The sequence below is a fragment of the Sinocyclocheilus rhinocerous genome, unplaced genomic scaffold (assembly GCF_001515625.1).
Source record: "Sinocyclocheilus rhinocerous isolate Xijiao unplaced genomic scaffold, SAMN03320098_v1.1 scaffold298, whole genome shotgun sequence".
NCBI classification, from domain to species: domain Eukaryota; kingdom Metazoa; phylum Chordata; class Actinopteri; order Cypriniformes; family Cyprinidae; genus Sinocyclocheilus; species Sinocyclocheilus rhinocerous.
In genome coordinates, this window is record NW_015650702.1 from 537138 (window position 1) to 561185 (window position 24048).

The 24048-nt window shown below is 37.4% G+C and overlaps 3 protein-coding genes across 3 annotated transcripts in view; all 3 read left to right on the plus strand.

Moving 5' to 3' along the window:
* Positions 1-6705, plus strand: part of LOC107712354 (multiple epidermal growth factor-like domains protein 9) — an 80750-nt gene extending 74045 nt beyond the window's left edge. The window contains exons 5-6 of the mRNA XM_016517578.1: positions 168-437; positions 6623-6705. Coding sequence (XP_016373064.1) covers positions 168-437; positions 6623-6705 — 353 coding nt within the window. The remainder of the gene's footprint in view (positions 1-167; positions 438-6622) is intronic.
* A 4398-nt stretch (positions 6706-11103) lies between these two features.
* LOC107712358 (uncharacterized) lies at positions 11104-14988 on the plus strand. The gene is made up of 5 exons (XM_016517581.1): positions 11104-11146; positions 11315-11554; positions 11999-12032; positions 13132-13203; positions 13384-14988. Exons 2-5 carry the CDS (start codon positions 11453-11455, stop codon positions 13815-13817), a joined length of 642 nt encoding a protein of 213 aa, XP_016373067.1. The 5' UTR covers positions 11104-11146; positions 11315-11452; the 3' UTR covers positions 13818-14988.
* A 6940-nt stretch (positions 14989-21928) lies between these two features.
* On the plus strand, positions 21929-23164 carry LOC107712378 (uncharacterized). Its single transcript, XM_016517613.1, has 3 exons — positions 21929-22134; positions 22283-22358; positions 22621-23164. The coding sequence occupies exons 1-3, from the start codon at positions 21955-21957 to the stop codon at positions 23040-23042; spliced, it is 678 nt and encodes a 225-aa protein (XP_016373099.1). The 5' UTR covers positions 21929-21954; the 3' UTR covers positions 23043-23164.
* The last annotated feature ends 884 nt before the right edge of the window (positions 23165-24048 follow it).

Below are 24048 nucleotides of genomic sequence, written 5' to 3' on the forward strand. Positions count from 1 at the left end.
CTGTCCTCAACATCCTTAAAAGATTCTGCCATCTGGTGGCCAAATGAAACAAACTCTGGGTCTTCAGATGCCTTTGTCATAGCTGAAGTTCTTTGGTTATTTTTGTGAAAATAGTGAGTGAATCTAGTCTATAATCTTAAACTTCCTTTGTCTCTTTATGTGTTTAGACTCAAGTGGCCAGCCTTTCTGTGTCCAGTGCAAGCCAGAGTACCAGGGTCCCAACTGTGAGCAGTGTAGTGATGGCTTCTACAACGCCGACAGCATCTGCCTTCCCTGTAACTGCAGCGGGAACGGAGACCCCCGCATATCCCCTCGGATCTGTCACCCGGACACGGGCCACTGCCTGAGCTGCATCAACAACACTACGGGGCCGCACTGCGAACGCTGCGCAGAAGGCTTCACAGGGGACGCGCTCGCCAGGAACTGCACTCCTACAGGTGAGAGCCTGCAGTAGTAAAACTTCTAGCGATTTTTGGCTGCAGTTGGGTATCATTTATTGATGTTTTTTTTTTAATTCGCATTATTGCATCTGTACTTCACATTCTTTTTTTATTACGTTCATTCATATAATTTTCAGCAGTTTGGTTAAAGCCGTGACTCTGAAACCATCATTTGTCAGTGCACTTCAGTACTGAAGAAAAGTGAAGTGAACCAATCGAGAGAGGTTGAAACTGATCCCACAGGTTAACTCTTTCTCGTGGACACACTGAGTCGCTTTCTCATGCATTTGGTGTAGTTTCAGTTGTGATTCACTTACAAAAGTGCAACATATTAAATGCATCACGTTGATGTTATCCAGCCTTACGCTATAGATTGTATGAACAGGAAGGACCTGAACTTTTGATATTAATATATTTAAGCAACTACTTTACACTATAGACTGTGTGAACAGGAAGGACCTGAACTTTTGATATTAATATATTTAAGCAACTATTTTAAGTGGTGATTGAAAAGTGCTTTGTGTGGTATGTGACTGTGGTTTTTAGAGAGGGGGAGAGAGGATGTGTTGTAGAATGACTTATCCCAGATCGGTGTTCTGACTCAGAACATCTGTCTGTACACTGCTGATTCTATCAGTGGCATACAGTAAAGAGGACAGACCCTACATTCCCACAGGCAGGCTGACTCGGGCTGCCAAACAGTGAGCTTGGACCACAGGGTGAATATATGAAAGAGAGAGGAAGAAGAAAAGAGTGATTTATCACTTCAGTAAGTCAGCCAAATCCACACTCACTTTTCGTCAATCTTTCCACTCAGCCAACAATAATAAATCCTTCTCTTTCGGCCTGTCTTGAGCTCTGCTGCTACAGAACAACCATGTTCCCGCTCACTGATGACGTTCCATTATAGAGGTAGCTGCACTAATGGAGCTCCAAAAGGCAACATTGACTTTCGGTATTGACTTTCCAACAATGGCTGAAATGTCTCTGATAAAGTGTTTCCCATAATGACAGTGTTGTTATTGTTAACATAAAACGAAACTAAAACTTTTCCGTTTTTGGTAATTAAGAAATTCCATCTGTAATAAAATAAAATATAAATATTTTTTTCAATACTTTATTCTCAAAATTAATTACAAATGTTGCCTTGGCAACTAACTAAAAGTACTAAATGTACTCAAATTAAAACAAAAAAATAAACCTATATTGAAATATTTTTATAAAACGAATAAAAATGACTAAAGCACATACAATTATTAAAACGTGAACTAAAAATAAAATCTGAAAATATAAAAATTAAAGCTAATACAAAATATTAATAAATACTTTAATAGTACATAACTAAAATAACACAGCATGATGAACCTTACATGTTTTCTGAGGTAGGTTTTCAGTCTTTATGTACACTGCGTATGGTCTGACATTGTCTGTTCTACTGAACAGATGGAATCGCTCCTTCCTGTGAACCTTCTACCAGTATGCAGCATCTGTTATCTACATTACACTAGATCAGGGCTCCACATGGTACTGTTTCGCTGCTCTCACCCTTTTTCATTCCCTTCCTCTTACTCTTTGTTGCTTCTTATCCTTTACTCTTTTTTGCTCTCTCTCTATTTTTCACATGATGATAACTTGCAGTTCAATAATAACTGTCAGTTCGGTGAGTGAGTCAGAAGTTCAGTCAGACTGATTCAAAAAAGTAACTTTTTTTAGTAATTTTTTTAATGATTCATTAAAAGAACCAAATAAATTTGCTTATTGTTCAGACTAAAACTGAAGTTTGTTATCTGCATACAGCCCACAAACTCGTTTTCTTATGATAAACACCGGTTGCGCTGCTGTTTTCATGTGGGTGTGTAGTTCTGCTTACACTATTCTTCTTAAATACGCCGGTATCGCCGCCATTCATATACTTTTAATGATAGCCAACATTACAGCCCCGCGTGCAATGCAGCTCGCAGTCACTGAACGTGTGTGGGACTGTGGGCTGATAATGTAGAACTCCGGACAAGTTTTCTTGCGCGCACCCGTTTTTAACACGTCTTGACTGTCGTACAGTCTGACATTAATGACAACTGAGATCCCACACAGGGTTTCTACAGACATGAACAAGTTATTAATAGTACATAACTAAAATAACACAGCATGATGAACCTTGCATGTTTTCTGAGGTAGGTTTTCAGTCTTTATGTACACTGCGTATGGTCTGACATTGTCTGTTCTACTGAACAGATGGAATCGCTCCTTCCTGTGAACCTTCTACCAGTATGCAGCATCTGTTATCTACATTACACTAGATCAGGGCTCCACATGGTACTGTTTCGCTGCTCTCACCCTTTTTCATTCCCTTCCTCTTACTCTTTGTTGCTTCTTATCCTTTACTCTTTTTTGCTCTCTCTCTATTTTTCACATGATGATAACTTGCAGTTCAATAATAACTGTCAGTTCGGTGAGTGAGTCAGAAGTTCAGTCAGACTGATTCAAAAAAGTAACTTTTTTTAGTAATTTTTTTAATGATTCATTAAAAGAACCAAATAAATTTGCTTATTGTTCAGACTAAAACTGAAGTACAATCCTAAAGGACTTTTCAAAAATCGCACAGTGTGAGCCCGGCTTAATCTGTTTTGATCTGTACTTAGTAGTGGCTGCTCCCAGGTGGCTTGTCTTTGAGTCATACTGCAATCTTCTTTTATAGTTCTAATGTACAGAGTGAATGTTTGACCACAAATACTGGATGACACAATTTCCATATCGCGACTTTTCTTCTGAGATGAACGATTTGCTTTTGCTCAATCCTGAAAAACAATCCAGTGGAGAATAGCTGTAAAAGCCCCCCACCTACTTAAATGTTCTCATCTTTAATTTGTACCCTTCTTAAAGGTCAGAGGCAGATAGCTGGGGAGTATTCCTGCAATCGCCCACACCTTCTGTGTATCCATTAACGGGTCATAAAACAAATATCACAGAATCTGAGTCACTTTTTTAAGTCATACTAAGTACATGCTGTCATTTCATTCATTTTTCCTTCAAAGCAAATAAAAAGCATCCTCCTGAAATAAGTGAACATCTATAGATAAGCAAAAAAGTAATTCAACTTGGTTGTCTTCCCCGTTTTATTTTTGCTGGCTTATTAGTTTACTCTTGCCATGAATTAAAACAGAACCAAGAATTACTGTAGCCGTTCGTATAAAGCCTGGTCAAGACCAAGCAAAAGCCGCTGAGAGCTCGCCAGTGGGCGGGACTAATGTGCAAATCTGTAATCTCATTGGCTAGTGCTCACCTTTAACGGTCCACGTTTTGGTTACAGCATATCATTACCTGAGATAGGACGAGAGCAAAAAGAGACAACTTTGACTATTGTAAAATAATGTCGTTAAATACTAACAGATAAAACATTTTACATGTAATTAACTTTTAGCATGTTCTTAAACTCTGACCTCATTATTGTTAGTCATTTTTCACAGAAACAATGTATAATGGAGAAATTATCTTTTGAAACCATAAAAGAGGTGTTATTGTACACATTAATCCACCCCTGCATTTGTCACCTGCTCCCTCGTATAAAAAAGGCTTGAAGTGTCATACAGAAATATGATGATAATGTTGATTATGTTTGCAATATTGTAAACACAATGCAGACTGGCTGTGGGAGTGATTGAAAACACGACTGATTTTCACTTATCTCCCGTCCCAGTTAACACTGCATTTTTCCTTTTTGCTAATGGAGAGCATTTCAAGTGGAAACTAACTGTTGTAGTAGTGAGTCTTTCGTATGTCTCTCTTGCCTACCTGGAAATACTGTTGCCATGACACAGAGATGTTGAGGTTCTTGTCGAGAACGAAGGGATGATTTGTTTTTATCAGGCCAAAAAGGATCTGTGTGTCAGTCTCAGATGGAGAGCCTGACTAATTCTCGTCACAGTTTTACAACGGCAAAGTGGATTTAGAAGACTGTTTCATGGTGTATGGAATTGTACGTGTTTTATTTCTTTTCCAGAAATTTTCTCCTCGATCCACTTTTCCTTTGTGACCTTTCACCCGGCAACCTGTTAAAAGGTGCCACGCCTTGTTGTGTGGACTTGACACAACATGTCTGACTGGGAGAGTTTAAGTTTTGGTTAATTTATTTGGACAAATCTCTCTCTCTTGTATTGATGGCTTAGGGTCTGTTTGTGTGAGTCGCAGAGGAGGGCAACATATATGATCTGATGAGCAATAATGCTTGATGGGTCCAACAGCCGTACTGGACAGTAATCAATCACTGCCATTTGTGTAGCACAGGCTAAAACAAGTTGAGCAAATGGTTCAGTGATGAATAAGTGCCCATACTTGACTGTGTGGGTGTATGTGTGGGTGCTGAGCGGGGTAATATAATATATTATTATTATTATTATTGGAATTGTCAGTAAAAGAACACATAAAAGGGTGTGTATGAATGAGTCTGTTCTTGATAGGCGATGGCCTGCGAGCAATAGTTAATCTGTGATTGTATGTCAGATGACTCTTGGGACATCTACTTTTAGCTCTCTCCCTACTTTCACCATCCTGAAGCTGTCTTTATCTGAGGTGTGTTGGTACAAAACTATGTAAATATTAGATGTACAGAATGGTTGTCATGAGGAGCCTGCTATTGTATTGGTACATATGACAACGAGTCCTGTTTCTGGGACCAGCATACTCATGCGCACACAGAGAGACTGACGTCGTAATGGTGTTTTAATCTTGCATATGTATGCATTGTGCATTATGCATGGTGCACCACATTCACAACTAACTCTGTGAAAATTTCAATAAAAGCCAGTTTTCCTATAATATGTGCTTTCATTATTATTATTATTATTATTGTAACATTTCACTTTTGTGAAAAATTATTATTCAGTTGTATTTGAGGCACTGTTCTGTTTTTCAAACCAAACTAAATACCAAACTGCATTTGTCCAAATGCATGAGCATTAGTATTTTACATTAATGACATTAAGTTGATATAATTTTAAAGAAACAAAATAAAATTATACCAGATGCATTTTACATATTCTGCAAAACTAAGATGACCTCATTATGTACATCCCAAAGTCACCTGTAAATACTTCAGTTTGCACTCTTCCGTTAGTGAGACCACAAATATCAAGCAAAGGTTAAAGCATGACTCCTTTCTTACATGTACAGTAAACTATATTGCTCAGATCAGTTTCTTTTTTTTTGTTCAGTATAATCATCACTTTCATCTAGACCATGTGTTTCTGATGGCATCATCTGTGTAAGAATCGTGATGGTAGCATCAATCAAGTGCCTGACTTCAAAGGTTTTGTTTTTATAACATGTTTTAACATCTTGTATTGCATTCAAATATTTATAGCCCTCCTCCCTTACATAGCACATTTGAGTTTGAGCAATATGCTGACGTGTGGCATATTTTCAATAGCTGAGCTATATAAACTGTTATGTTCTTGTATGATCTTGTCCATTTCTATTGAGCAAAAATGGTTAGTAATAAGTGCCACAAAAGGAGTTCTGTGTTTAGAAGCCCATGCACAACTCTAAAAAACACATTCCAAAAATGTGATCAAGCCCGGCTCACACTGTGCGATTTTGGCCACGATTTGGTCGTCTGAGACAAATTTTTCCTGTGAACCTTCTACCAGTATGCAGCATCTGTTATCTACATTACACTAGATCAGGGCTCCACATGGTACTGTTTCGCTGCTCTCACCCTTTTTCATTCCCTTCCTCTTACTCTTTGTTGCTTCTTATCCTTTACTCTTTTTTGCTCTCTCTCTATTTTTCACATGATGATAACTTGCAGTTCAATAATAACTGTCAGTTCGGTGAGTGAGTCAGAAGTTCAGTCAGACTGATTCAAAAAAGTAACTTTTTTTAGTAATTTTTTTAATGATTCATTAAAAGAACCAAATAAATTTGCTTATTGTTCAGACTAAAACTGAAGTTTGTTATCTGCATACAGCCCACAAACTCGTTTTCTTACTAAGTCATGGTAAACAGTATTTTTTTCCATTGCATTCAATAAACTCACATTCACAATTTATATTCCGCAGCAGTACATGAATATCACTGGACAATCACTGGAGTTTAATTCATAATTTAATTCATTTGGATATGTTGCGTTTTATTAGATGCATACAGTCTCAAACTGATCTTCTCTCTCTCTCTTGCCCTGTCCATAGTCGTCCACACTACTCCTTCAACCACTACCCACTGGTTTCACTACACCACCATGAGCTCCAGTAGTCTTTGGTCGTTAGTTTGACATGTTCACCGACAGCTGATTAATGGCCGTTGCAATCAAATTTTACCTCCGACGAAATTCTGGCAGTGTCAGAAGATTTGGCGCACAGTCCTGCATTGTGACTTCTCCTACGACGAACATCAAACTGTCTTCGTTTTTTAAGACTAGCCATGATCAGAATTAATGTTAGAGACTGCCCTAAACTCCGGCGCTCTCGTCTTCCGCTCACGGAATTCATCTGATACGTTGCCTTTGCTATGATAAACACCAGTTGCACTGCTGTTTTCATGTGGGTGTGTAGTGCTGCTTGCACTATTCTTCTTAAACAGCAGGTCATATGGGATTTTGAAAAATATATCTTTTGCCGTTTATAACGTAGCTATCCTTAAATGAAAACAATCTGCAAAGTTGTTAATCAAAAAAGTGCATGATAAATAAAGATATTGTCTCTCAAAAGAGACATTCAGAAATGCTTTTCAAAGCAAATACAAAGCATCCTCCTGAAACAATTGAAGGTCTATAAATAAGCAAAAAAGTTATATTCATATTATTATTTTTTATACTTTGTTGGCTTATTTATTTACTCTTGCCATGAATTAAAATAATAGAACCTAGAATTATGGTAGCCGTTCGCATAAAACCTGGTCAAGACCGAGCAAAAGCCTCTGAGAGCTCGGCAGTGGGCGGGACTAATGTGCAAAATTGTAATCTCATTGGCTAGTCCTCAACTTTCACTGTCCACGTTTTGATCACAGCAAATCACTACCTGATATAGGACGAAAGCTTTGACTGTTGTAAATTAATGTTGTTAAATACTAACAGATAAAGCATTTTACATGTAAGTAGCTTTTAGCATGTTCTTAAACCCTGACCTCATTATTGTTAGTTATTTTTCACAGAAACCATGTTTAAGGGAGAAATTAACTTTTGAAACCATAAAAGAGGTGTTATTGTACACATTAATCCACCCCTGCATTTGTCACCTGCTCCCTCGTATAAAAAAGGCTTGAAGTGTCATACAGAAATATGATGATAATGTTGATTATGTTTGCAATATTGTAAACACAATGCAGACTGGCTGTGGGAGTGATTGAAAACACGACTGATTTTCACTTATCTCCCGTCCCAGTTAACACTGCATTTTTCCTTTTTGCTAATGGAGAGCATTTCAAGTGGAAACTAACTGTTGTAGTAGTGAGTCTTTCGTATGTCTCTCTTGCCTACCTGGAAATACTGTTGCCATGACACAGAGATGTTGAGGTTCTTGTCGAGATCATCCTTCAATCCCACAAACCCTGCAGTGACACAGAAAATAAACCGTTTATGAGAATGTTTTGAATATCAAGCTCTGATATTGGCAGAATATGCAAACCTAGCCAACACAGCCTCCCTGCTCGAATTCTGAGCTTTAGTATGAGATCAGCGCCCTCAGATTGTTCTTTAAAATCGAACAAGTCAGTTACTTCGCTCAAGTAATCAGTAATGACAAAACAGATATGCACATCAAAAATCCCGAGACATTTAAATTAATCTGAGCACATGATGCCGGAAATCAACAGCATTTAGCCAATCGAGTGCTGACGAGTGGAATCTGATGTCATTGTGGCATCACTGAGCCATGTAGGCCTTCGAAATGGAAGACATTTGCGGGCATTTTCTTTTACTTACTTTGATATCATCTGGGAAACTGCCCTCTTTTGGAAATGTAACTTATGAGTTCTGTAAATAGAGTAACCGATAAAAATGAGTCATATAAAAATATATATGTGTGTTTCATTCAGAAATGCTTTTCAAAGCAAATACAAAGCATCCTCCTGAAACAATTGAAGGTCTATAAATAAGCAAAAAAGTTATATTCATATTATTATTTTTTATACTTTGTTGGCTTATTTATTTACTCTTGCCATGAATTAAAATAATAGAACCTAGAATTATGGTAGCCGTTCGCATAAAACCTGGTCAAGACCGAGCAAAAGCCTCTGAGAGCTCGGCAGTGGGCGGGACTAATGTGCAAAATTGTAATCTCATTGGCTAGTCCTCAACTTTCACTGTCCACGTTTTGATCACAGCAAATCACTACCTGATATAGGACGAAAGCTTTGACTGTTGTAAATTAATGTTGTTAAATACTAACAGATAAAGCATTTTACATGTAAGTAGCTTTTAGCATGTTCTTAAACCCTGACCTCATTATTGTTAGTTATTTTTCACAGAAACCATGTTTAAGGGAGAAATTAACTTTTGAAACCATAAAAGAGGTGTTATTGTACACATTACTCCACCCCTGCATTTGTCACCTGCTCCCTCGTATAAAAACGACTTGAAGTGTCATACAGAAATATGATGATTATGTTGATTTTGTTTGCGATATTGTAAACACAATGCAGACTTGCTGTGGGAGTGATTCAAAACACGACTGATTTTCACTTATCTCCCGTCCCAGTTAACACTGCATTTTTCCATTTTGCTAATGGAGAGCATTTCAAGTGGAAACTAACTGTTGTAGTAGTGAGAGTCTTTCATATGTCTCTCTTGCCTACCTGGAAATACTGTTGCCATGACACAGAGATGTTGAGGTTCTTGTCAAGATCATCCCTCAATCCCACAAACCCGGCAGTGACATTGGAAATAAATTGTTTATGAGAATTATTTGAATATCTAACTCAGATATTGGCAGAATGTGATCCAAATGGGTAATGCAAAGCTAGCCAACACAGCCTCCCTGCTCGAATTCTGAGCTTTATCAGTCCTAGTTAATAAATAAAGATCATCATTCTCAGATTGTTCTTTAAAATCAAATAAGTCAGTTACTTCGCTCAAGTAACTGACTTAGTGAATCATTATTGCAGATCAAAAATCCCGAGACATTTAAATTAATCTGAGCACATGATGCCGGAAATCAACAGCATTTAGCCAATCGAGTGCTGACGAGTGGAATCTGATGTCATTGTGGCATCACTGAGCCATGTAGGCCTTCGAAATGGAAGACATTTGCGGGCATTTTCTTTTACTTACTTTGATATCATCTGGGAAACTGCCCTCTTTTGGAAATTTAACTTGTGAGTTCTGTAAATAGAGTAACCGATAAAAATGAGTCATATAAAAATATATATGTGTGTGTAAATATAACTGGAAAAACATAATCTGTGTCTGAATCAACAGTGAGATGCTCACAAACATACTGAATGTCCCTAAAGTGCCAGCAAAACCTAAACACGCACAGTGCATAACAATTTTTGCTGATGCTTCTGCTAACACCCACACCCAATGGGAGCACACGTATGTGGTGACCTTGTTTGCATGATTGATTACAGATATTTCTTATGACTTCCAGTCAACATTGTGGGAAAATACCAGATGGGTGGTCTCTGAAGTACTTGAGGTCTATGTTTGCTCTTAAAGAGATAGTTCACCCAAAAATTCAAATTCTGTCACCATTTACACATGTTGTTCCAAACCTGTGTCACACTTTATTCTGCAGAATACAAAAGGAGAAATTCTAAGGAATGTCCTGGTCAGTGGTTTCTGTGCAATGACAGTGGTGATGAAGACTGAAAAAGGAAGCAAAATCACATTTTAGGTCTCCTGAAGACACGTGATGGCTTTGTGTGAGGAACAGTTGAAATTGAAGTCGATAATAGAGACTTTAAACAACAGCAGCTGATGGAATGGCAGCAGTGTTCTGCAAAAAACATTCTATTTTAACTGCTACTTTGCGACATTGTACTGTTACTGTCTACTATGGGATTATAGCTAATTCCGGTAACAGATTAGATCAACAGATTTGATCACAGTAAATTATAATTTAACACTAAACGCAACTCTTCTTTTGCTTTTTTAAATGACACATTTTTTTATTTTATTTTGATAAATGAATGTTACATTCTACTGTCCTCACTATTGTTGCTTTGTGATTTTTACATTATTTAGCTTTGGCTGTTAATAGTTTGCTTCCAGTCGCTGATGCATAACCTGTAATTAGATCATTAAATGATTCAATGAGTTTAGTTTGAGAACCATGAATGAATCATTCAAAACATTTTAAACGTATAACAAATCACTAGACGATCTGATTCAAACAAATGATTACTTCATTGCTAAATTGCAACACAATCCTCACAAAATTGCACTAGTAGACTACTTTGTTACTTTTACAGTAATTATTGCAGCCTTTGGAGACTTGATATCTTCATTCATTGTCTTCATTCACCTTCAAAGCGATGCTCCAAAATTTCTCCTTTTGATATTTATACAGGTTTGTAATGACATGAGGGTGAGTAAATGATGACAGAATTTTTTTTAATTTCTGGGTGAACTGCCCCTTTAAGATTTCTTTTCATTGTCGCTCTTCAGGACCTTTTAAGATTAACGATTTAAACTTTTGTGTCTTAAAACACATGACTGTTCTCCATCCACTTCACCTTATTTTCGTAGCTGTAGGTTTTACCGACTCTCCAGACAGGTAATCTGATAAAAGATTGAAATTACAAACAGTGCTGATAACTCAAATGAAACAAGATGTTGGCTCAGATTACAAGATATCAATAAAATGTATGAAAGCATGCTTTACATAGTGAAAGCTATACGTTTTCTGTTATCATGATCGCATCCACCTTCATCTCACCCACAGGTGATGCGAGTCAGTAGCGCACCGTTGAACGCGTGGGAGAGACTCATAGCCTATCTCATTACAGCCGCGAACTTCATCCGGTACAAGAGTCATTTCTTGTGTGAGACTGCAGTTATTTCAACTTGTTGAGGAGCAGGCATGGATACAGCGCGGGCAGCCAGGGCACATATTATCTGGACATTGATAGCTTTGGTCTTTATTTTAATCGCGTCGTGTTTGACGTATGTTTTCATGTCGAAGGTAAATATAACTGATCTACAGCCTCAGAATTTCTGATTCTTCATCTAGATATTGTTATTTTGGACAATAAAATTACCCGGTGTTAAGGATTCTGTTGAAAACTTTGAAGAATAACTTGGCGATTGATTTGGTTGAATAAAAGTCTAGTCAGATAGTTTACCATTCTAGTAAGCATTCGGTTTGAACATTTTTATGAAAAAAGAGAAACAATTACCGATCCTCAATTCACATAGGCTAGGTACACACACAGGGCAGTGAAGCACGTCCTTGTTTTCCATCTTAGCGCTTTCTCCAGCATTTTATGTGGATAGTTAATTTATGGATCAAGTTGCAGAGGGCGCGTTTGTAAACAACGAATGGATGCATTTATGTACGCTCTTTACGTTGGCTCTGTTTCTGTGCAATCTACTCTTGAAGTGACCTGTCTTACTGTAACTTCAACAGGTGTCTGGATGCCAAAGAATTAAAATCGTGAATGGTAAGTTATACCTAAATATTATCTCATGTCTACATACTGTGTATTTTGTCAGCGACTGTTCGCGGCATTTATTTCCATTTTTCTTCACGCTACATTGCTCATTAGGCTTTTTGTTTATAACAGTATTCTTTGGGAGAAAAACGCTGCGTTTATATTGTAAGTGCATCTTCTAGCCTGTATATAGTTAGTGTGCATCATCAGTAAGATGTATATTGACTTTGTTCTCTTTATGTCACTGTATTAGTCCATTAAGCCACGTTCGGCGTTTTAGAATGTCTCTGTGGAGGGCGCAAGTGGCAACGGTCATTTGGCGGAAAACTACAGTTCTAAAATTAAGAACACTTGAGAATTTGTAATAATTTGTGATACATAAAAAAGATACTTAAAGAATACTGTTGCTACGGTAACCTCCTCAGCGAATGCGACTCCTGTTGAAACTACACGCTCTGACTAACTTATAATTTGAATTTTGTCGTTTCTAAATAAAGCGTTTGATACCCTATTTCAAACGTGTAGCCAAAAACTCTCGATAACTCGCGCCCAGGTTATAATTTGACACCAATAACCATTCACAAGTACCTAAACAATTTGTTTACATGAAAACTGAGCATGATTTAAACATAAACAAGCTTTACTGCGTGTTTTGTAGTCAGTGAAATAAACAATAAAAGTTGATACCGCGACTAATATAAAAAGAAAACTAGGCTACTGCAAATGGTAGAAAGGTTCTGAAAGCTCTTACTGTTTGAAGAATCTCCATTCTGATTTATTCTGGTTTAACGGTAGTATAGTAAATGTGGTTAGGCTACTACAATGGTAATGGTAACATGTATAGCCTAACCGAGCCAGTTGTGCATTTTGTTGTGCGTGTGTGTTTGTGGGAGTCTGAGAATGTTTGGGTGGGGAGCCGAGCATTCTCGCTGTGTGTTATGTAGTGTAATGCATTTTTGTGGTCTGCTTCAACGCATTTTCCTGTACAGCTGTGAATTGCACGTTTAGTCATACAACAGTTTTATTTGTTGGCATTTTTAACCAGCATTCGTTCAGCGGTGGAAACCTTGGAGATGCTTACTGATGTTTTTCTTTTTTGATCGCACAGTCTCTGCAATAGAAAGTATGTTCTCAAGAAAGTATGTTCATCAAGTCTCACAGGAACACTGGCTTTTGACAGGTGATTGTCCACAAATTTGTTTCTAAATAGCTATATTTATGAAAGATGCTGATAGAAAATGGTTTCACATAAAGTCCACATTTCTCATTAAAAACTGTATTATATTGAAATGACATGCCTTAATATAAACCTCTGTGGTTCTATAATGAAACTTCTTGCTACATGTTTATCCTCTTCAAGCTCAGGGCTACAATCAGACAGATGATTGCTTGATCTGGGAGGATGAGTGGCACGGATACAGGAATAAGAATAAGAATGAGAGTATTCTGGACCACACCAACATGTCGATGATCATTCGAGAGAAAGGTGTCTACCTGGTCTACATACAAGCTAACTTCCAACTGAACCCACAGAAGAACAGCAGCTCTACTGTAGAGCTCAAAATTTTAGTGGATTTCAGTTCTGATGGGGAGAAGCAGCTATTTGCAGCCGCACACGACACTCAGGTGGTGATTGACCCACCTCAGGACGCCAAGCTCAACACTTTCCTTCTGATGAAAATGCAGCCAACAAGCCAGTTATCAGTGAGAGTGTTTCCGAGTGAATTTGTGAACTGCACACCACAACCCTTTTCCAGTTTTATCACTATCATAAAATGGGCAGACGACTGGTAGATTGTTGCATATATTGCAGAAGTTATTGGCTTTCCAGGTGAAAGCCATATCCATGTCCAGTTTTTACAATGGCGGTTGTTCTTATATTCTTGTTAGCTTTAAATGTGACATTTTAGGAAGAATGCGGTCTCAAGATCAGCTGCTAGAACACCTGAGATTTTCCAGCTGTTTGTTGTACTAGGAAATGCTCGCTGACATTAACAAGGATTGCGTGGGGGGTTGTGATACTTTCTTGGTGTTTTTCTTCTTCCTTTCGAAATATGAAGATCACATCTCATGATCTTCTCAGAAGCATGACACATTTTCCTCTCAACAGATATATGAGTTAGGTTTGTTTTGTTTCAGTTTTTTTATGAGTCAAGACGAAAAAAAGGTCACGATATACTGTTAATGAGCACTGACTTTGAAGATTCTCATGTATTACGTACATAAAAGATGTCATAAGTGCCTGCAAACGAACATTGTTTTACTAAACAATAGTAAGCTAATTCTGAGCAAGTGGGTATTTCTTCAGTGAAATGCATCTTCCTGTATATATAATCATACAGTTTTGTTTAATCATCGACAGCTGAATGTAAAAACCTCGTAACCTATCTTTTTCTAGCATCAGTGTTTGATATAAATGTTCATTGTATCAAAAGCTATGGAGCAATATTTTATTGTGTAAATATGTGCTTCTTTTCAAGACAAGAAACCAGCATTTTTTTCAAAGTTCTTGAAATGTGGAGCTAGTTTTTAGCTGTAAGCAGATTCATCCAGCCACAGAAGCATTTATTTGTTCATGCAGGGATGTCATGGAATTTTTTTTTTCTTATGGGGGTGACTAGGGGTGGTAGTGGTGGGGTTTTTTTCCACATTAAAAAAACCCCACTAGTTACACTAATCCAATCAGTCAAACAAGCCATATGAATCTGAACAACATCAGCTGTTTTAATAAGACAGCGGAGTTTTTCTTTTCCAGCGAGTGGGAAAGTTCTTTTTCAAACCCAGTATTTTTTCAGTCAGGAAAATACCATTTATGATGATGCATACTTTTTTGTATTCAGATGAATCAAACCTGCTGGCTAAGTCTTAAGAATGTTTAAATAAGAGACAAAATGTAATGATTTTTTTTTGAATGAATGAAAGTTTTGTTCTTTCACAGCTAAGCCCTTACTTGTGTTGTAACTAACAAGGTAATCGTTCACACTTTATTTCAATTGACTACTTTTTTTTACTGTTCTCAAATATGCAAACAATATTATATTTATGTCATTTGTAATATTTTTATTTAAACTAATAATTATAAATAAAGTAATATGTTTTCCCTCTGCATGCCTCAGATATTGTGTATGTAATTTTCTGTACATTAGCTACATCAACAAACACCACACTTAAATAGAAACTTGTTTGTGATAGATGTTTAATAAATGAATGGCTACATCAATGTCACAAAGACCAGACAATGTTTTATTTTGACTTGTTTCCTAGGTATAAAGTACAAAGAAAACATTCAAGTTAAACTAAAATTGTACAAAATATGACAGTATGACCATATACTTTGTCTAATGAGTTATTTATTTTGTACTTAGGTAGAATAGCAAATTAAACATAAAATAATAATAATAATAAGGTTTATAGAATAATTATTCGGAGAGAAAAAAAATTGTTGATGTCTGTCAAACTGGCATAAACCAACATTACATTGTAGGAGATTTTTGTGTGACAACCTAATGAGAATTTACAACATGTTATCTAAATTTGTAATTAGTTTTGTTTCTTTATTTGTTTACAGCCATTAACTATGATTCCTAGAACATTCTGGGAATCAAAAATGTTTAGTTGGATGATTCTCGATGTAACATCTGGATGCTGAACAAGGAGGTCTATAATAGGTCCTGAAGTAAAGCGTGTGAGAAGGGCGGATTTAGTTGATGTAGGCCTAGATGTAGCGGTACGTACTGCCCCCCTGTGGCGGAGACTTTAAATCTGACGGAAAAAAAGGTGAGTCAAGTCTGAAGCTACAGGGTTTCAGTTGAGTCATGTTGTGAATTTAAGCTTTAAAGTGTTGCTAATGAAGAAATTGTGAATGAATAAATCACGTTTTTGTAACCGTCCTGAATGAGTAAATCCATACATTGGAATACATTAGCCTACATGGCCAAAAATGCTGGCACAGGCTCCTGTCCTCCTGTGACCCTACAGAAGATAAGCAGTATGGATGGATGAGTGGATGGTAATACATTATGGACAAATGTAAATACCCCTTTTAACATATGAAAGAATTCAACAATAAATAAAAAACTACAGAATGTCACATTTTATTATTGGGAGTTTCAACAAATAAATGTTTTACCAGCTAAGAAGATCAGCACTTTTAGAGTTCATCCCACTATCTGATGTGAGCGTAAGTATTGGGACACTTGCCTCACAGATCTTTCTGAGTGATAAGCTGAGTCCTGCTGCATTAATTCTTCAGATATTAAAAGCAGGGAATGTGTCGTATCAGTTATATCCATTGCTTCCGCATTCTGAGTCTTGCAATCGATGACGACACACACAAACCAGGATGAAGACGAGGGGGCTGACTTTGAGAGAAAAGCAAGCAATTTGGCTGCTAAAAGAAAAGTGGAAGTCAATTAGCTACGGCAAAAACAAAGGGCATGGAGAAATCAAAAGTTTGGAGACCTGATCAGCTGAGAAAAACAACAGTAGTTGATGACAGACAAATCATAAAAGCTGTGAAAATTAACCCTAAAATGTGGGTCTGTAAAATCACCAACAACCTCCAGACAGCTGGGGTGCTGCTCTGACAATCTGCTGTCCGCAGGAGACTTTGACACAGAATTACAGATGCTACACAGCAAGATGCAAACCTCTGACCAGCACAAAAAGTTTGCAAAAGCCAGTAGAGTTTTGGAACAGAGTTTTATGGACAGATGAGACAAAGATTAACCTTTATCTAAACGATGGGAAAGCAAAAGTGTGGAGAAAAAAGGGAACTGCAAATGATCCTAAGCATACAGCCTCATCTGTAAAGCATGGTGGAAGTGGTGTAATGGCATGGGCATGCATGGCTGTCTCTGGCCCAGCATTTTAATGATGACTTAATGTATGATGACAGTAGCAGAATGAATTTGGAAGGGTACAAAACCATCTTGGCTACCAATATTCAAGAAAATGTCACCAGACTCATCAGAAAGTGCTTCACATTGCATCAGGACAATGACCCAATACACCCTGCCAGTTCAGTCAGGCGTTTATCAGGGCAAAAAAAATGTAGTCTTAGATTGATCAAATCAATCTCCAGATTTAAAGGGATAGTTCACCCAAAAAGGAAAATTTGATGTTTATCTGCTTACCCCCAGGGCATCCAAGATGTAGGTGACTTTGTTTCTTCAGTAGAACACAATCAAAGATTTTTAACTCAAACCGTTGCAGTCTGTCAGTCTTATAATGGAAGTGAATGGGAATCACGGCTTTGAGAGTCAAAATGTGCAAGAAACTGAACAGTCGGTGTAACCCCTAATATATACTATATATATATATATATATAATTACACCAGATATGTCATTCCGTAGCTACTCGTGCTCAAGTTTGAGGCAGCAATCGAAAACAGGGAATCTAAGAAGATTATTTAAAGAATGAACTAAGAGGCATTGATGATTTAAAAAAGATATCTATAAGGTAAAATGGATTAAAAATGCATGTACATAATCTTTCAGCCTAGGGTGAATATACATGAACAGCGTTTTGGGATAAATATTGTCAAATATAATAGATAACTATGTAAGTGACATGGGAGGGTTTTGCATACACTGACAGTCCAATGTTTTCAAATTGTAAAGACTTGGCGCTATGCTTCTCGTCCAGTGTGCCCCATAAAGCATCATCAAAGCATCTCTCCAACTGTCTATATGGGGGGGGAAAAAAAGTTAGAACTGATCAAAGTTACACTGGATAAACCCTGTGTAGACTTATGAGTCACATTAAGGGGAAACCAGAATGCAAAGACAATCAAATTTGCACAGGCAACCAGAGCATATTGTTCAACTTCCTTCTGTCAACATCTGTATGGAAAAATGTATAACCACAGGCCTACACCCCTCTTTTACAAGTACCTGCTTCTAATAGGTCTTGGCTCCTTATAATGCAGGGAAAAATAAAAGCATCTGTTATGCCTTACATAAAGGGTTTGTTGTCTAAGGAGATGGGGATTTTTGTTGTAAATTGTTCATCCATGAGAATGTTGACTGAAGGAAGTTGAACCATTTTCTCTGATTGCCTGCGTGACTAGTGTGACCTAGTGTGACTCATAAGTCCAGGAAGAGTTTGTCCAGTGTGGATTTCATCATTTCTCTTTTTATTCATATGGACGGTTCCATAGATGCTTTGATGACACTTTATAAGACACATTGGTCAAGAAATGTCGCTCCAAGTCTTTACAATTAAATTTAGTGATAAACAATTTATTTACTTTACCATTTTACGTTTTGTAGTATTAGTAAATTGCAGTACTATTACAATCCCTATAGGGTTCTGTCATAAAACAGCTGAATTTTGTGTTTGTGCAGTCTACAGCAATCCTGCATTCCAGTTCTTCCTTAAGTACAAACACCTTTATTTATATAGCACTTTATACAATACAGATTGTATACTGATGCAAACTTCAAAAATGAGACAAATCCAAATTCTGCTATAAAGCAGTTCTAAGACAATCATGTCTCAGTTCAGTGTTGGTTCAGTTCAGTTCAATAACTATATAAAGTAAATCAATTCATTTCAATTCGGCTATAAGCAGCTCAACTAATCACTAGTATCATTTGCAGCTTGAATCAGTTCAAGATTCATTCAATTCAGTTCAATGACAGTTGATGTTGCAAAAATGGTCAATTCTAAACAAATTAAATTTAGCTATAAAGCAAGTTTACAGAAGACAATAGTGTCATTCAACTCAATTCAGTTTTGTTCTCATTTGATAACGTTAGTTCTGTCAAATTGATGCTATTACTGAGAACTGTGTTCTTTAAACCTCAACTAAGCAAGCCAAAAGGCGACAACTCAAACTCCATCAGGTGACAGAAATGGAGGAAAAAACCTTGAGAGAAACCAGGCTCAGTTAGGGGTCCAGTTTTCCTGTGGCTAAATGAGCCAGCACAGTATGATTTATGAGCCTGCATCACACATCATATTTGAGTGGATGTTATTGACTAAGATTTTTCATCCATCTCTTTTTGCTTGAAGAGATCACACAGGCATTAGGGTGGGATCACACTGGCTTTAGGTGGAAAGGAAGAGTTGGACAGAGTAGTCTGTCCAGCAGATTGAAATATGTAGAGCTTCCATCGAGCATTTGTATTTTCATTAGTTGTACCATGTAAAGGTGGCTTGCTTATTAATGTCCATAAATAACTGACCATGCCACAAATATCAGATTCAGCCCCAGACACCAGATCCTGTCAGAAAATATCAGTTTTGTCTGTTAACAGATAAACTTGTCAGCACTAGCCAAAACCCATTAATAGGAAGTCTTGTCTCGTACCCAAAACTCTATTAATAGTCTTCTATCAGCCAAGAGTTGACTGAGTAAAGCCAGAGAAGAGCAGGAGACAAAGTAATGGTGGTAAAAAGGAGCAGAGCTTATTGGATAATCTTAGTTCTGTCATGACAACTCTCGGAGGGATTGGCATGGTAATGTACATGACAATGTTAAAGTATTTGGTCTTGGCGGAATAGATCTGCTATGCTGCTGCTGCGGCAGAGCAAGTACCGAGACTTGCTACTGCCAATACATCCACAACATGCTGCTGTGAGAATGTGAGAAATATTGCTGCTGCAAATATAACATACATGAAATAACCCCCATAAAGCATACATGAATCACCTCGTAGCAGATCTATACAGGTGGAGCTGGAGAAGGTGGAGGGTTTCTGAAGCAAGCTGCAACCTATGGCAAGCACTAGTCATATATTTGAATGTTGAGCAGCGAGCTCATTGGCTACTGATACAGGAGAGAACCAGTCATCTGTGCCATGTGATAATGATGTCATAAGGTCAGATTGAGTTAGACCTACCGGACTGCTCCATCTAGAGTTTCATGCCAGAACTCTGTATTTGCGTATGTTTCAATGCTAGGACCATTGTCTGACCAGCACCCTGAATTTCCATAAACATTCACTCTTATCTCTTATTCATACAGATGAAACAGTTCATGAAACCCCACAATCATAAGATTAAACAATGAAAATGCATAAGCAAAAAAATAAATAATATGAATATAAAAGCGTAATAAAAATAGCCTAATAAGTAAATAAAGGTTAACATAATTAAAATGATAAAATAATCAAATGATAAATTTGATAAAAGGCTAATCATTATAAATGATTATATAAATAATTATAAATGAATAAAAACAAGAAAAATAAAAACACCACAAATGTCAACCCTCCCATTTTTCCCAGGATTCTCCCGTATTTTACCATTCTATCCCGCTATCATCCCGTTTAAATATTTTCCCGTATTTCTCCCGTATTTTTAATCTTTCTATTAAAAAAAATCCCACTATGCGTATTTTATATTTTCGCTACATTCGCTTCCGGTAAAACTCCTATAATTTGTATGGGCCAAACCTCATTATATGAATAATCACGACAACAAATTCCAAGGTTGTCCTGTTGCCAGATCTTGTATGAAACGCATCTTTCTCACACGATCGACGCATACAAATTTCAACCCATTTGTCCCCTCAACTTGAAAACCTACAGCCCGGTGATGCTATTGATATGTGCGGAGGGAGTACCGCGGGAAGGAAACAAACAATGATCACTGGTAGAAATAGGAGGAGGAGAAGACTCAGGTGGTGCTCCAGTTAAAAAAACTAAATATACATGTAAATTGAGATATAGCTTACACTTCAAAAGGCTATGGTTTAATTGATTAAATATGAGCACTGCAAGTTTCAAAGTCAGGTGCTGTGCTGCTTTGTTTACTGTGGTTATGGGGGAAACGGCTATATTCCTGGCGAAAAGCACCACCTGCTGGCAGAGAATGAATTTGCATTTTTCAATATATAATATAAAAATTTTTACTTTTGACTCTGCCAGTGCTTGTGGAATTTCACTGTAACAAGAAACGCGGGTTGCCAGGTTTTCACAACAAAACTCGCCCAATTGTTACTCAAAACTAGCCCCAACTAAACGCGTTTCGAGGGGGTCCCAAGGTTAAAATCGCGTTCCGTTCCAACCCGCGGACATGAAAAAAAAAAACCCGCGGCAACATTCCACGGGAAAACCGCGGACTTGGCAACACTGTGACGGATACTAATGTCTACAACTGACACGACCTCTGTCGCAGCACGACCACAACAGCTTGAAGTTGTCTAATTTGGCACGGTCTCCCTGCTGCACTAATTTTAGTAAGGCTTTCCTCTGTGTATCCTTACAAGTACAATTTTAGCTGTATTATTTGTGTCCCCTTCAAAAATTGCTCTTGAGAAATGTTGTTTATTGTGTCGTTTTGGGATGCCATGGGATCTGGGGCCGGTTGCATAAACTGTTTAGACTCTTAAAAAGTTAGTCATCTAATTTTTTTTTTCTTCAAGACTGGTCATAACTTTTTTAATTCAGTTATGAGAAGGTAGATTGGTCTTATTTGTATTGGAAAAGTAAGACTGATTGCCCCTTGGCAACTGCTAGTTGGTCAAAGTAGTTCTTGAAACACAGTCTTAACATGATGGCTAAAAGTTTATGCAACTGGCCCCTGATCTCTGCCTAAGTGCTATAATTATGACTAATGCATCTTCGCATAGTTTTTTTTTTCTGCCATGCAACATAAGCTAATAGTGACCGCTCGTCTCTAAAGGGGTTTTTATTTTTCAAAGAAATGCCAAGGACAAAGTTCAAACAAATGACGAAATAAACGGAGTCGCTGTCTTTATGTGTGAAAGAGAAACCTCTGAACAAAAGCGGGTTCCTCCAGATTGATGCATTGACTAACTTAAGCCGGATGTCCAGCGCGTTTGGACATGCAGACGCGCGATGAGTAACGGTGTCTCCCGACGGGAGGAGAGAGGGCGGTCTGTGCTCAACGTCACATGAACTATAAATAACAGCGCCACTGGCAGCCTGACCCAGTAACGTGGTTGCATTATCTGTGCACATGGCTCAAGCTGAGACGTTCGAGTTTGGCGTGGAGCAGGGACAGATGCTGCAGGTCTTGATGCGGCACTGTCAAACCATGAAGCGTCAGGAGACACGACTGCGTGTGGCCACCGCGCTGTTGCTTGCAACGTTCTTCGCGACTTTGGTGTGGATACAGTTTCACCAACAAAATACTACGGTAAAATATAAGTCGAAATTCTTTGATTTTAAACGTACAAAATGATTAACAGCCACAATATCAAACTAAATATAATAATTAAATGCATCCAATAATTAGTCAAAATAAGGGAGGAGTTGAAAACTGTCTGTTTTTCTCTACATCTCAGGAAGCATTCTCAGGCGCTCATCAAGAGGCTTTGAAAACTACAGATTCACCAATAGGACACTCTGTTCATCTTGAACGTACGTTTAATTAGTGGTAAATTAGTCAAAAAGAACTTAATGTAGCCTACTGTAGGCTATTCATTTTAAGTGTCATTATACCATCAAAAAAGTAGTCACATGATATGTACATAAGACCCCCTGAATTTAGTTTGAGAGACCTGTCAGAACAATACTGTGTAATTTAAGCTCTATGTCTTCAGAAATACCATAGGAACATTTTTGTGACCTAGGGTCAAGTTACAGTGTTTTGTCTTTTGACTTATTGTCTCTCTTAAAACAGCTTTAAGACAGATGCATGCTTGTTCAGAACAACAGCCCATCGAGTGGTTGGACGTGGATGATGGCTATGACTCCCAAAATTTCAAGCTGGAAAACCAAACAGTCCTCCACATCTCCACAGAGGGCCTGTATTTGATGAATCTTAGGATCTCTTACCGTACAGCCTATGGCCAGTGTGAGCCTGGTACAGATTTGACTTTAGTGGTCAATGTCACACAGCAGCATAGAAACTATGAAAGAGAGAGAGAGATTATAAGTGCTAAGGAGTCTATGATTTGTAGAGACTATTGGTTTCAGTCGATCACTATGAATCGAGCAATCAGGTTAGAAGCTGGCACTAGTCTCAGGGTGAGAATTAACCAGAAAAGTTGCAAGATTGTAAACTGGGTTAAAAACAGTCATTTGGATGTCACTTATGTCTAGAGTTGTTTGTTTTTTGAAAAATTCGTTTTACTTCCTGATGGCATAAATGCATATTTGAGATTAGTTAGAAACAGCATTAAGCAGGCGTTTGTTTTTTTTAATGACCTATTATTTAGGTGCTTTAAGAAATACTAAAATGTTTAGCCACTTGGTTAATATTTTCAGGTTTATTGAGAGGTTTACTCTCATTCTTTATGTTGAAACTGTTATTAAATAACATGACTACCCATGTACTATCCACAAAAGAGGCAGATTTTGAATATAGTTATTAAGTGTTGTGACAGCCAAATTGCACCAAAATGTTGGTAGCAGGTGAAATTATGTGTGTGTTTTATGTTAAAACTTTTTAAATGTGCATTTACGAACTGATTCGTTAAGAGTTGTTTGTCATTTGATTTTAAAAATCAGGTCTATTAAGTTTAATTAACTAAGTTAGAACCCATCCTGTTCATTGTATTTACCTCTAGGTGGCAATCGCATACATCTGCATTTCAGAATGTAACATGTTTTTGTGGTTCGCTCATAAATCTGTAGACTTGTCTTGAAATTCAAACAAATAATATGTTTTTACAAATATTTGTTTCAAAGATTCAATTTATAAAGCCACGGTCAACAATTTACTACACAACGATTTAAAGGTATATCTAGAAACAACAATGCAAAAAAAAACAAAAAACATACAGAATACACGAAACACCTTGTTTATTTCAGGTCACTGTAATTAGCTCTCGATTGCCTGTGTGTGTCTCCTTGATTACTGGATCAGGAAACATGCTGCATTTTCTCTGTACTGCCTGAATAAAAAACTTGTGGTAAGAGAATCAGTCTTTGTGTCTGCTTTTGTTCATTGAAGATGTTCTGATAGACTGTTTAGCATTGAACAGAGGCAGTCTGTAATCTGACAGACTAAAACCTCTTTGGAATAGTGATTTTGCTGAATACATGAATAGATCATTGAGACCAAGATACAGGATAAAACCAGACTGGACTGGGTGCTTCCAATGAC

What these genes read in the sequence shown, in the direction of transcription:
- LOC107712358 (XM_016517581.1), top strand. Translation starts at nt 11,453, where the DNA reads ATGGATACAGCGCGGGCAGCCAGGGCACATATTATCTGGACATTGATA. An exon ending in CGTATGTTTTCATGTCGAAG is followed by an intron (nt 11,555 to 11,998) that starts GTAAATATAACT and finishes TAACTTCAACAG; the next exon opens with GTGTCTGGATGCCAAAGAAT. An exon ending in GGAACACTGGCTTTTGACAG is followed by an intron (nt 13,204 to 13,383) that starts GTGATTGTCCAC and finishes ATCCTCTTCAAG; the next exon opens with CTCAGGGCTACAATCAGACA.
- LOC107712378 (XM_016517613.1), top strand. Translation starts at nt 21,955, where the DNA reads ATGGCTCAAGCTGAGACGTTCGAGTTTGGCGTGGAGCAGGGACAGATG. An exon ending in TTCACCAACAAAATACTACG is followed by an intron (nt 22,135 to 22,282) that starts GTAAAATATAAG and finishes TCTACATCTCAG; the next exon opens with GAAGCATTCTCAGGCGCTCA. An exon ending in ACACTCTGTTCATCTTGAAC is followed by an intron (nt 22,359 to 22,620) that starts GTACGTTTAATT and finishes CTCTTAAAACAG; the next exon opens with CTTTAAGACAGATGCATGCT.